The sequence below is a fragment of the Quercus suber genome, unplaced genomic scaffold (genome assembly GCF_002906115.3).
Source record: "Quercus suber isolate HL8 unplaced genomic scaffold, Cork oak 2.0 scaffold_372, whole genome shotgun sequence".
NCBI classification, from domain to species: domain Eukaryota; kingdom Viridiplantae; phylum Streptophyta; class Magnoliopsida; order Fagales; family Fagaceae; genus Quercus; species Quercus suber.
Genome location: NW_027069824.1, coordinates 209077 through 224311, shown reverse-complemented (window position 1 = coordinate 224311; position 15235 = coordinate 209077). Strand labels below are relative to the sequence as shown.

At 31.9% G+C, this 15235-nt stretch overlaps 1 protein-coding gene across 1 annotated transcript; it reads left to right on the top strand.

Annotated features, from left to right (window-relative positions):
- The first annotated feature begins 11488 nt into the window (after positions 1-11488).
- On the top strand, positions 11489-14464 carry LOC111991554 (mannan endo-1,4-beta-mannosidase 5). The gene is made up of 5 exons (XM_024023333.2): positions 11489-11887; positions 12872-13066; positions 13225-13344; positions 13585-13793; positions 13960-14464. Exons 1-5 carry the CDS (start codon positions 11516-11518, stop codon positions 14420-14422), a joined length of 1359 nt encoding a protein of 452 aa, XP_023879101.2. The 5' UTR covers positions 11489-11515; the 3' UTR covers positions 14423-14464.
- Positions 14465-15235: the final 771 nt, after the last annotated feature.

Here is a 15235-nt window from a genome sequence, read left to right as displayed (position 1 = left end):
TTATGACTTGGATTCAACAATGACATGCCTTTATATAGGAAGACGAACCTCAATTACTATAGCGTATATTATGGCTTTTCTTGCATGCATCATTTTGTTTATTGTAATTATATTAAATTGTTACTTTTAAATTAGGGTTTTGACTTTTCATAGGCCTAGCATCTTGTCTCAACATTTCGGGTTTGGCCAAATTCCAAAAGATAAACCCCAAATCCCGCTCCTGTTACAACGGCCAAATGGCCCAAATTCCATCCACCATAATTGTTAATGAGTAATGTTAGACTTAGAAATAAACTTTTTTTTTTTTAAATCATAATAGTTGACATAACTGGTTATAATTAGATTCTCCAAAAAAAAAAAAACAGTTATAATTAGTGTAAAATCAATTTCACTTGAGTCTAACGTTAACAATACTTTTATTATACAGTAATTATAATAGATCATGCCAAAAATTTTGAAAAAAATTGTGAAGAATGTTGTGTGCCTAAGTTTATTAATTAAGTAATTGAATAAGTTTAGTTATAAATCATATTCTAGAATTTATTGAAGTTAGAGATTGTAATTCATGGAGAAAAAATTAGTAATTGTCAATCACTCATAACTTACCACTTTAACAAGTTGTGAAAAAATATAATGAAATAATATATACATACATATATATATATATATATATATCCTTTTTTTCATTTTGTAATCATAATTTTAAACCTAATAGGCTTGATAGCCCATGCAAAAGAGAGGGGGCAGGGGGAGAGAGAGAGAGAGAGAGTGGAATGTGCTTTTCCTATATATCATTGACGCACTTTATAAAAGTATCACAAAAATTCTAATGTTGTCACTCATAAATCCCTCCTTTTCTCGATGACATAGTTTTGGTCGAATATTTCAATGCATTAAATTAAATACGATGTAAACACGTCCATACCCATCAATTAAAGTAGATATACATAGATCATTACACATTTAGTACTATCATAAAATGAACCATAATGAATGTAGATGGCAATTAAGAAACAAATTGAGACACTCCTGTACTAGTGCCACTCATATGTTGTTCTTTGTTGGTTTCGTTCATGCCCGACCATTAATGAAAAAAAATAATTAAAATGCCACGTCAATGGAAAAAAGAAAGTCCATGATTAGTGATTATGGGTCTTTGTTTTGGTGGGAAGTAGCCAACCGAAACCAAAAAAACTGCAAAAATAACGGCAACCTTTTCCCTCGTTGAAATTTGCAATATTCCTTTCTTTTTGTCAAAATGTCAGGGTAAAGGGAAGGCGCAAATGGCGCGCTTTTACTGGCCTTAGATCACGCTAGGAAATCGGCGCCAAAGTTATTTAATCAAATAAAATAATTTTTTTTTTTAATTTTTTTTAAAAATTATTAGAGTGTGAGAATGAATGAGTGAATGTTGCTTTTCTTAACTTAGTTGCTTTCACTTCATTCTCGTCTTGGGATCTTATCCACTTTGTTCCCATGCTTTAGGACTAAGCTTTTGGCGCTTATTTTATTTTTCTTGATTTTTTTTTCAACATTGTTTAGTGAGTGTCTTAAAGACATAAGTTAAGATATATTTTAATTCTTTTATATATATATATATAGATATAGACAATAGAGTTTAACCTATGATATCTACCGGTTACTGCAAGCTAAATATCAATCGATTTTTAGTGTAGATAAAATTTGAATTTCAAATTTTTTATTCAACTATAATAGATTTTATCATTTTCATCTCTTATTATTCTTAAATATCAAAAACAACACTATCATTTTGAGACTAGAATAACTAGTGAATTATTGGCAGGTGCTAGTTTTCTTTCCCAAAAAAATACGCGACAGATAGAATTGAACTTATAAATTTCTTAACCTGTACTTGTAGTGTTCCCATCCTGTTAACAAAAGAGACAAATAGTAAGCATATTTTATTTCAAAAGTGGGCAATCAGCAGCAATGCGACGTGTCATCTAACTAATCAATCACTAAATGCAGGATTCAAGATATTCATAATGGAGACAAAGATTTGTTTGAACTAAATTTTCATTTTGCTTTGCCCGTTTGCATCACAATTTCAAATCATACATTTTTTAAGTGTAGGTTTTTTAAACGTTCCTTTTTTTAAGTATAATTTTTTTAAGCATAAATTTTTAAACAAATCTATTTTCAAAAAAATTAAAAAATAAGTTGTTTGTCAAAAATTTCATAGCTCAATCATCACATCTTAATATTTCCAACGAAAACATTTATGATTTAAATATTTTCTTCTCTTTTGTAACTATCAAATAATAATAATAAGTATTACCAAACCAAAAATATGTACCAGCAGGTACTCTGTTGCCTAACCACTAGTGCAAGCTTAGCTTTTAACCACTTGTAATACGAATATCTTACACTGAGGTTAATTTTGGCACCTTTAGGCTAAAAGTGGGTTAATTTTTATGGGTACGATGACATGTGAAACACATTTTAGATTATAGGCTTGTCTTGGACAAATTATGAAGCTCCTTCATTTGTCTTTGCATGCGCATATATATTACTTATTAGTGAAATAAACTCAATCAGCGGGAAAGGTAACCCAAATTAACAAAAGATTGATCGGCTGAGATGACGGCTAGCCTCATGCTTTGCTTATTTCTTTGACAACTTACGTTACTTTTTTTTTTTTTTTTAATTATTTGCCTTAGATAATTTTCTACATCAGGTACAACCTTTTTCTTTTTCACTTTTAAGCTAGAATAAATTTTTAACTTTTTTTTTATTTTTTTAATGAGAATCGAAATATTAAACTTCTTGAGTAAACTAAATTTTGATTATTAATGTTAGGTTTTATACTAACATATTTTATGTGACAAGGTCAAGGATTACATTTCTATGTATTTATAAATTAAGATTTTAAGTCTCCGGGTTAACATGTTTCTCAAAAAAAAAAAAAAAAGTCTGGGTTAACATTTTGTCAAAAAAAAAAAAAAAAAAAAAAAAAAAAAAAATTGTTAACATAGAATTTTAAGTGATGGAAGAATTCAAGTTCAATGAATTTCCTCATTCAAACTTGCTAAAGCGAAAGAATAATATAGATAGAGACTTAATTTGCAAGTATTTTGTTTGATTCTCATTCAAGCGAAAATCATGCTGAAACAGAATCTAAATTTTGCTAGAAGAAAGATTCCTACTTTAGTCTTTGATCCTTTCTTTCTCTTGAGCATAAACCAATAATAAATTATTTTACCCGCTGATCTTATGCTCCCAAAGAGAGTGATTGTGAGAATTGCTTAAAACCACAAAGATCTATTCCAATGAGTTCACTGCAGCAAAGGTTACATAGAGAGTTTAGGTTTAGTGAAAATAGCCAAATACCACGTTTTGGCAAAATTTGTGGTAAACTAGTAATGTTTCGAAAAAATTTAGCAATCTATCACTTTTTTAGCACTCGAGTTCAGTGAACTTGAGCTCCTAATGAGTTGCTAGCGTGGCATTGCTAACATGAAATTTGTGTAATTAAAAAAATAATGTGGTACTTGATATTATCAAAATCGAGTTTCTTTATAGTACTCGAGCTTCAAACTGTCGAGTACCTTGTTTTTCTTTTTCTTTTTTTCCTTTTTCTACTTTTTGTTTCTGTTGGAATGGCTTGAATAGTCAAACTTAGTGGCTTGACATTAGCCAACAAACCATTAAATGCCTTGCATGCCCATGTCAGGAACATGCATGATATTCAAGAAGTTTCATGCGTGAAGAAATGCAAGAGCTTGCATTAAATGTTCTTCATGAATTGTGAAAGAAGATGGCCAGGAACAACACTTGACATGCAAACCAAATTCATGCTTCTTTTCTTTTGGCCGAAATGGATGACACTTTGGCCATAAATGCTAGCCATTTTCTTTGACTTGACAAGTTTCATGAAAGCACTAAAGCTTTGGAGGGAGAGAGAGAGAGAGAGAGAACAACAACAACAACAAGGCACTCGACTGTATGAAGCTCAATTACAATAAAGAAACTCAAATTTACTAATATCGAGTACCACATTATTTTTTTTAATAAATTCCAGATCAACAGTGCCACGCTAGCAACTCATTAGGAACTCGAGTTCATTGAATTCGAATACTATTTAGAACTCAATTTTGTGAAACTCGAGTAATAAAAAAGTGGTAAATTGCTAAATATTTCTGAAATAGTGCTAATTTGCCACAAATTTTGCCAAAACGTGATATTTGGCTATTTTGGCCGTTTAGGTTTACAAAAGTTTTGTATGTCTTGATTGTTTTACTATTATTTTATAGTGGACTTTTAACATGTTTGGAATCCCCATAATGGCATCAACTCGATAATGATTGTGGAGGAGGGGGATTTTTGGTAATAGTTATTATGGTTGCATGCTCTGTTAAATTGATATTGTTTGACTTGGTCTAAATTGTTCAATTTATCAATAAATTATAAATCTACTACTCAAATTACTGGGGATCTAAACCAGAATTCCCAGTTATGTGCAGAATGTTGACCGTGACATAAATTACTCCCAAAAATAATAATACAGAAAAGAGAAGGATCAATTGTGTTCGAAATTGTACCTGGCTTTTGTTTAAAGTCATCTATATACCATGCAGTACTCTGCTAATAATACACGTATGGATAAATATAATATAGTATAGACATGGTTTTAGTTTCAAGTTTTCACCATATATACAAACATAATTAATCATTACTTAAAAACAATTCTTGCTTATTGTGAGGGGAAAAAAAAAAACAAACAAACAAACACGTCAGAGAATACGCCATTGGTATTGTACATTTGTACTTCGAGGGAAAATCAATATCGTGTAGAAACAATACTTTCTGGTCAAACGCATGCATACAGGCTTTGAGGTAACTTGATCAAAGGAAAAGGTTATTATTATTCTTCAGCAATATCATTGAAGATCCTCCTCATTATTATAACAACATGATGAGGACTTTTTTAGTGCTTCATTTCAATTTGAAGTCATTGATTGAAGTATTCAATCTATGGATTCTTAGTCACAAGATTGGAATTAAATGGTTTACGTCTTTTAATGCACATTGCATATAGTGCTTAGTATATTAACAAAGCAAAGCAGCCTAGCAATAATTGCTAAGCTTGAATGTTACTCAATATGAATATGATATTCGATTTTACAATGCATGAAACTCGCTAGTAGATTCAAGCAATTGGTAGCCACCTTCCTTGCAGAAGCAGAAAGTAGCGTAGAAATGTTAGCGGCGGCCTTGCATGCTGTTTGAAGCATTTTCTTACCCTGCCATATCACAAAATGTGTGGCTATTTGAAATTTATAGGATTGGTCTTTGTTATAATACTAAGCTTTTTATGTATACAAGATTTGAATTCAAGTTCCCTGCAATATTAAGACAATAATGAGTTTTTCTTTTTTTAATTATGTGTACAAGGTTACAAGATTCGAATTGAAGTATCTTATTAAAACACAACATAGATTTATACATTATAAGCCTGCCTATATGCATGATTAATAGGACTATATGCCAATCTTTCAGAGCCGAGTGTGTTTTAGTTAATTTAATTGATAGTGTCTCTTATCATCAAACAAGAGAATTAGATTCAAATCTTGTCTACATCAAAAACTAATTAATATTTTGGTTGAAAGACAAATAATAATTATTATGGAAAAAATATCATAAATTCAAATTTTGTCATATCTATAAAAAAAAAATGAAAGAAAAAATATACAAAAAAATAAATAAAAACAACTTTAAAAGCCAAGAATTGTAAACACCATTACCTGGACTGTAGCATCATTTCATTTGGAAGAGATTGTATATTAGTATGTCCAAAATAGAATGAGCCCAAAGCAACAAGGCCGATGTCAAATGTTCTTTTATTTTTGGCAATGCCGCAATGCCATTTTAAGGCCTACTTTTCAGATTCCAACGTGATGATATCTTAGCTTCATCTGATTCCTGGTCCAGCAATAGTGTTTAACTTAAAAGCCCAATATCAATCAGAGTCTAATCTGTCTAGATTTTGAAGTAAGGCCCGGACTTTGGGGCCATGAATCTTACTTTCGCTGTTGGTTTATTTATACTATCTATAAGCAACACAGGTATCATCTATCTAGTTTCATCAAGGGGAGGCAAAGTAGGAATGGGGGATACCTGCTGACCAACTTCAGCTTTAAACAAGACACATGAAAAATAGGATTGGTCTTATTATTAGAAGGAAGATCCAACTTATAAGCCACCTCTCCCACCCTTTGGATAACTTGGAAAGGCCCATAAAATCTTGGAAGCAACTTCCACTTCCCTTTATAAGCTAAGGTTTTCTGTTTATAGGGCTATAGCCTCAAATACACACTCTCTTCCATCTGAAAGGACCTTTTAGACCTATGCTTATTTGCCTGGAGCTTCATTCTTTCTTGTGCAAGAGTTAAATTGGCCCTAAGGGAAGCCAAAAGAAGTTGTCGCTGGCTGCATTAACTTTAGTAGTGAGAAAGGAATCAACTGCATTAACTTTAGTAGTGCCAGGAATATAGTCTTGGAACTTTGGGGGTGAGTAGCCATACAATGCCTCAACAGGAGTGAGCTTAATGGCTGTGTGAAAGTTGGTGCTGAACCAATATTCAACCAACGGAAGCCACTCAACCCACTTATGAGGTTTGTCCCCAACAAAAGCCCTCAAATACTGCTCTAGGCTTTTATTTACAATCTCAGTCTAACCATCAAATTGAGGATGGTAGGCTATTGACATAGCCAACTCCACACCCTGCAGTCTAAACAACTCAAAATAGAATTTGGAAGTGAAGGCAGCAACTCTATCACTGACTATAGTAGTTGGAAGAACATGACAGTTAAAAATATACTGCATATACACCCCAGCAACCTTAGCAACTGAATAAGGGTGGCTTAAAGGAATAGAGTGAACATACTTTGTCAATCTATCCATAACAACCAAAATAACCACAAAACCTTGAGATTTAGGCAATCATTCCGCAAAGTCAAGACTCACATCAGATCATGGCTTAGATGGAATAGCCAATGACTGTAGTAACCCCGTTGGAGCAAAAGTTTCAAACTTAATCCTTTGACAAATAACACATTCTGGAATATACCTCTTAGGGTCTATTTGGATATCGCTTATTTTGCTTAAAACTAAAAAATACTATAGCAAAATATTTAAAATTAATATGTGAATAGTACTGAGAGACCTATTTTTAAATTTTTTTTTTAATAAAATGATTATAAGTCCCATAAACAATACGCGAACTGTGCATGAACATTGCACTTTGTCTCCTAAAAGCTGAAACCGTGTATCAAAAAAAAAAAAAAAAAAGGCAAAACACCAAACACAGGAAAATAATTCCTATCCAAACGTATACTTAAGATCAATTTTCATACTATTCCAATAAAATTCTCGTTTAGCTCTCCTACTTGCCTAACCAGTTACACCAATGCTGCGCACAAGTGACATAGTCTTAACATTAGGAATTATCCAATAGGAAGTATTATCATCACCACCTATACTAGCTTAAACACAAGATACTTTTGAACATAAATATACAGAGCGCATGCAAGAAACTTACAAAAAGAAACTAAACAGCAAGTATATTTGGCAATGCAACTATACAACAAGTATATTTGGCAATTTATGACATATTGGTGGATGGACGAAATAGAAATACTAAACTCAGTAGACTCTTTGACATTTTCCATTAATATTGGAGATATTTTTAAAATGAAAATATATTGCATATATGATTTCTTGTCTCCAGTGGAGGACTACAAGAGAAGCTATGATCAAGTAAATGGAGTAGACCTTGAAAACTTACATTATAGAAATCCCGACAAGCCCCAAAATATTTTTGAGTGTTGACAAAACCGTTTAGCCACATATAGTCATGGTCATTGATTAAATCATTTAATTTAAATGGCATGCTTATATACCAAAACAGCATTCACAGTAATTTTTTAAATCTGGATTAAGACTTATCCAATAGAAATACTAAGCTCAGTATACTCCTTGACATTTTCCATTAATATTGGAGATATCTTAAGAATGAAAAGGTATTGAATATATGATTTCTTGTATCCAATTGAGGATTACAAGAGAAGCTATATCAAGTAAATGGAGTAAACCTTGAAAACTTACATCATGGAAATCCCGACAGGCTCCAAAATATTTTTGAGTTTTGACAAAACTGTTTAGCCACATATAGTTATGGTCATTGATTAAATGACATGCTTATATACCAAAATAGCATTCACCGTGATTTTTTAAATCAGGATTAGGACTTATCCAATAGAAATTATTATCAACACCACCTATACTAACTTAAACACAAGATACTTTTGAATATAGATATACAGAGTGCATGCAAGAAACTTACAACAACAACAACAACAACAGCAACAACAACAAAAAAAACTATACAACAAGAATATTTGGCAATCTTTTACATATTGTTGGATGGACGAAATAGAAATACTAAGCTCAGTAGACTCCTTGTCCTTTTCTATTAATATTGAAGATATCTTAAAAATGAAAAGATATTGAATATATGATTTTTTGTCTCCAGTAGAGGACTACAAGAGAAGTTATGATAAAGTAAATAAAGTAGGCCTTGAAAACTTACATTATAAAAATCCTAACAAACCCCAAAATATTTGTGAGTGTCGACAAACCATTTAGCCACATATAGTCCTGGTTATTGATTAAATGACATGCTTTTATACCAAAACAACATTTACAGTAATTTTTTTAAATCTGGTTTAGAATTTATCCAATAGAAAGTATTATCAACACCACCTATTCTACTATGGTAGTATTTGAGAAATTATTGGGTATCGACAAAACCGTTGAGCCACATATAGTAATCATTAATTAAATGACATGCTTGTATACCAAATACCAATACAACATTCACAAAAATTTTTAAAATCTGGATTAAGATTTACCCAATAGAAAGTGTAACCAAGACCACCTATACTACTTTGGTGGTATCTAGAAAACCATTGGGCATGCAAGAACTAAGCTTTTTCCAACTGTTAGTCGACAATTCATATTTACAGAATCTAACTTTATCAATCTTGACATGTGCAATCATAATAATCCGTTCTCTAAGAAGTGCTGAAGTTATAATATGTAGATTAGAATCCAATGTTTCAGGACTGCCTTTGGCTTCCCATTCTTCTTGTCTCGAATTATAAACCACCATCTAGGCAGCTTCATCCCATGGTGGCGGAAAAATAAAATTGATATTTTTGTCAAATTGTTTATTGCTTCATGTTTGTCATTATAATAGATAGCAAAGTAATTGCTATCGGGTTATTGTAATGAAATCTTTGTTTCAATAGCTTTATTGCAATAAATTGCAAATATTGACAAAAATATTTCAAGTTAAGTTATTATAATGATTTTTTTCCAATTATTTAATACTTCATGTTTGCCATTATAATAAATTGCAAAGTAACTATTATCTGGTTATGTCATTAAAACCTTTGTTGAAACAAGCTATCACTTCAAGATTTTCATTGTAACAAATTACTAAATTAATTAGTACAATGCAATGACATATTAAGGTCTTTATTACAAGACAAAAGTATAAGTTATTGTAACTAATTATTTTTTTTAAGAGAAAATCAAAGACCTTTGATTAGAAAAACTGGCTAAATCAGCCTGAAGTACAAAAACAAATTGTGGTGAAACATCCTCTATCCACATAGCCAAATCTGAAACAGTAATAACATGTCTAGCTAAACAATGAACAACCTTATTACCTTTTCTCTTAACATGAGAGTAACGTAATTGAGAAAAAAAAACCTAGAATTAAACTTAACATCTTCAATCAAATATCCATGCGAGGCCAAGGAGACATCATTACAAGTCAAGGCCTTCATAAGCACCGCCGAATCACCCTCCAAAATGGCTCTCGAAACATTGACCTCCTAGGCAAAAATAAGGGCCTTTGCAGTAGACAAGGCTTCAACCTTACTAGCAAGATAGGCTTAGGGCAACAGCTAGGAGCACGAAACAATCACCAAGCCAGAACTATCTCAGATCACAATCCCAATCCCAAATTTATTTTCAACAGAAAAAATGGCACCATTAAAATTGATCTTCATCCAATCACCAGGGGGAGGTCACCATGTAACACTAGTACGAGGCTGACGACCAGGAAGATTGGGTTAATAGCCAAGAACTAATTATTGTTGATACAATAATTTACCACTTGTAAATTACAATTACAATGATATATATATATATATATATATTTTCATTAACATTGGTATAGTGATGCTTCTTTCTTCCCCCAAATAATGGATTCAGAATTTCAATTGTGAAATATTTAATGAGGCAATGACGTTTGTATTTGTAGTGGATCAATTTTTTATTAGGAGTAATGTAAGAAAAGTGAAGGTTATAATGAATGAAAGTTTTTCAGCTAAGCTTCTTTAAAGGGTTACTTGTATTCAAATTTTCACTTACCAAGCAATCATTAAAATTGAAGAGAATGTTTTATAATATATTCGGTTATAAAGCTATTTGTATAAATATAAAGAAATAATTTTTAAAAAGGGGCGATAATGGTGATGGAACTTACACAAAATTTATGAAGATAGCAATTTTTCTATTTTTTGACAATTTGATAATTACAATGAAAAAAAAAAAGATTTGAATCTGTTACGTTAAAAACACCAAAAATACCAACCAAATAGCAATATCCTAATCGTGCAAGTGAATTACATGACTATTACGTTTTTCTAGTGGACCATGGTCCACATCCAATAATGCATTAATACCTAACATGTGAGGGTCCAGTCATCAAAAACTATATGTATTGCTTATGATATAGCTAATGTTTAGCAACCATTTTTTAAGTGCTTATGCTAAGAAATTTCTGTTAGATCTCATAAAATCTTCACCATTTCCAAGTTCTCTTCAACTAAATTTAGCAAAAGCATCTCTAAACAATTAATTAATTAATAATAATCAAATACTTTAAAACTTACTTACAACTTTAACCAATTCCGTCTCCCCCTCATCATTAAAGAGTTCACCAATTGCTAAAATAATAAATCTAGGGACACAATTTTTCATTATTATTTTTGAACCATTAACATATTCTTCTGTTATATAACTTATAATTGATACATAATAAAAATAATTTTATGGACTATGGTGAAGAAAATGATACTAGTCTCCATTTGGATCACGTGAGAGAGATGTTGATCCATTTAATACAAGCTGAAATCTTTCTTTTACTTAATAAAAGGTAACAAAAGCCTAATATGCACAAATCTCTCTCTCTCTCTCTCTCTCCCCTATAATTAAAAATAACCTCTCTCTCTCTCTCTCTCTCTCTCACTCCCCTATAATTAAAAATAACCACTTAGACCAACACAAGTTCCCCACACCTAGTCCTTCAAGATTCGTCAAAAACAAAATGCTCTCTCTCTCCTATAATTATAAATAACCACTAAGACCAACACAAGTTCCCCATACCTAGTCCTTCAAATTAAATTTATCAGGAACAAAATGGCATGCACTGGGAAAATCATCTTTATTTGGGGTTCATTCCTTCTTATATCCCTACTGAATGTGAATCGAGCACGCAACCTTCTTGTGGCCCTAGTTTGTAAACCTAGTAGCAACCCTATAGCTTCAGGATTCATTCAAACTAAAGACACCCATTTTGTACTAAATGGATCCCCATTCCTCTTCAATGGCTTTAACTCATATTGGATGATGCAGGTTGCAGTGGAGCCAAGTGAAAGGTACAAAATATCGAATGTGTTTCGTGAGGCTTCAGTTGTTGGACTCAATGTTTGCCGGACTTGGGCATTTAGTGATGGAGGTTACCAACCTCTGCAAATATCTCCTGGTGTTTATGATGAGCTTGTCTTTCAGGTTATATTAATTGTCTTATTAAAACATGTTTATGTTTGTATACATGCATTTTTTTTTTTAAGTTACAAGACTTGTTTGACATGCATATGCATTCCTTATTAGAATGATGGTTAAGTATTAAAAATTTCACCATTTCCTAACCACTCACTTGAGCATTTTTGAGTAATGAAATTTGTCATGGCCTTTGAACAAATGGTAATGGAACAAAAAACCTCTATTCTACTAGGGTTTTTTATTCTTTTTTTTTTTTTTTTTGTATTAAAGAGTATTTTACTTTAGGACAAAACTTAAGTGATATTCCTTAGGTTCTTTTTTTAAAATTCAATAATGTGACTATTTAACTAAAAAATATACTTTTATTCCTTGAAAAAAAAATCCACATGATTGGATCTTAAGAAGCGAATCTAAAGAACAGCATCTAATTATTGTACCTAAATCTTGTCATTTACTTTATACTGCTACACCAATTAGCCTATGTCATGTGTCTATTTTTTTTTTTCTTTTAATACTTCAATTTTATAAAGGAAAAAAAATATACATGTAACTGGTTATAATTGGTAGAACTTCCTCGTTAGGACAAAAGATTTTATTTGGTTGTCTTGAATTTCAGCCATGTGGCTACTTAACCAAAAAATATACTTCTATTCTTTAAAAAAAAAAAAACATAGCTAAATCTTAGGAGAGGAACTTAAAGAACAGCACCTAAGTACTGTACCTAAATCTTACCTTTTACTTTATACTACACCAATTAGCCTATGTCATGTGTCTATTTTTTTTTTTCTTTTAATACTGCAATTTTATAAAGGAAAAAAAAAATATACATGTGACTGGTTATAATTAGTAGAACTTCGGACAAAAGATTTTATCCTATTGTCTTGAATTTCAGTCATGTCCCCACTCTATCTCTCATTATCCATTTAAAAAGTTAAAAACCACTAATTAGATAGCTTCTTTGAAATGCTGATTACTGTCAGTAATTCTCAGGCACTTGATTTTGTGGTCTCTGAGGCAAGAAAGTATAGGGTTCGGTTAGTTTTGACTTTGACTAACAATCTCCAAGACTACGGAGGAAGACCTCAATATGTGCAATGGGCTAAAAGTGCTGGTGAGCCCGTTAATAGTGACGATGATTTTTATACAAATGCAGTCACGAAAGGGTACTACAAGAACTATGTTGAGGTATATTATAAGAGAACCAACTATAAAAATGAATTAGAGAGAACATTTTATTTGCACTAGTATTTTGTAGAAATAAAAACGTTGTATGTGCTAACAGATTACCTCATTTGTTTGTGTTTTTCTCTCTTTTGGGTCCTATGTATACGTTTTTGTCACAGAAAGTGCTAACAAGGCTCAACACAATCACTGGAATTGCATATAAAGATGATCCGACAATTATGGCTTGGGAACTAATAAATGAACCTCGCTGCCAAATTGACTCTGGCAAGACCATAAACGTGAGCCATTGCACTCTTAATTAATTATTTAAATTTTAGAGCAATGTTAAGGATACAACATTTTTTATAACTATTAAAAGACTATGATTCACTTTCACTTAGATCTGACACAATTTTTATTATATACCAACCATATCAGATCATGTCAGTAGTTATGAAAAATGTTGTTGTTAGACTCATATCAAATACTTAATTTTATAGATTACCTCACCATAGACTTATAACATTATGTTCAAACAGGTATGGGTTCAAGAGATGGGTTCCTATGTTAAATCCATTGACAACAAACACTTGTTGGGGATTGGCATGGAAGGTTTCTATGGAGACTCAATTCAAGATAGAAAGCAATACAATCCTATTCCTGGTTACCAAGTTGGCACAGATTTTATTAGCAATAATCTCGTTAAAGAGATTGACTTTGCCACCATACATGCATATCCCGATGCTTGGTAAGTTCTGAATCTTCATGCACGTTCACTAGGAAAGGTTATTACATTTTTCAGAATCCATAATGCTTAAACCTCTCCAAAGTCCGTAAAAGTAGAAGTTTTATACATTGAATACAACTACAAAGGACATGTTTATAAGGCTAAAGAAGTGTGTAATTCTCAATAGGCTTCCCGGACAGGACGATCGCTTGCAAATAGCATTCATTCAAAGGTGGTTGACAAGTCATTGGACAGACTCAAGAACTATTCTAAAGAAGCCACTGATTTTTGCTGAATTTGGAAAATCAAAGACATATCCAGGGTTTAATATAAGCGCTATGGACTACTTCTTAAACATTGTTTATACAAACATCTACAACTTATCCAAAAATGGAGGAACAATGGGTGGCGGTTTAGTTTGGCAAATCTTCACCGAAGGGATGGAATCGTACTATGATGGATACGAGATTGTTCTATCCCAAAACCCATCTACAACTAGTATCATTGCTCAACAATCTAATAAAATGACAAAACTTGAACATTCATTGAATAACCCACATGGTGATATATTTGAGAAGGAAAAAATAGGAGAATATGAGAGCTTAGAATCAAGTCATAGGAACTATGGTTTTTACAAGATGATTGAATGATAAAAAAGATGAAATGACAATACCAATGCTTTTTTTCCCCAATTTTTCTGGTCAGATGACAATCATGAGTATTATGAGTCTTTGAATTAGCTACAACAAATATAAATACAAGTAAAGGCACTTTGGTTTAGCAGGAACTCAGACTAGTTATTTTAACATTCATCCAGATCACTTTTTTGAAGAATTGCATATTGCGGTTTACCATAGTTTTAAAAATCAGACTGGATCGGCGGGTTTGACCAAGAACCGGGCACCAATTTGGTTTGATTATACTGAAAAACCAAAAATCTTTTTTTTTAAAATGAACAAAACCAATGACTGAAGGTTCAACCGGGGAAACCGGTTGAACTGGTTTTGTAGAATTAGAGGGGCTTTGCCAAAAATAAAAATTGTAATTTTCTCAAAAGCAGGCTAAAAAACCATAACCAACAAAGATACAAAACCTTGCAAAGGGCAACTCCATGGGGAGAAAGAGATCGATTTAATGGCAGGCGCAGGACCTTCATCTCTTTAATTTGGCTTATGCCAATATTTAATTTGGCAAAAGTAAAACCAATCTGATTAGTCAAAGAAAACTAAAAGGAAAACTTTAATAAAGATTTTCCTTTTGGTCTTCCTTAACTCACGGGTAGATATCCAAAGTCCAAAATAGTGAAAAACTACTAATAGTCTAATACTACTAATTAATATGGGAGAGAATCAAGAATTGGTGATCACAACCAACGAACCCTTTGAGAAAGCCAAAATTAATTAAGCTGGGAAGCACAACACAGGTACAGGTACAAGTACAACACAACAACATGACAATTTTTG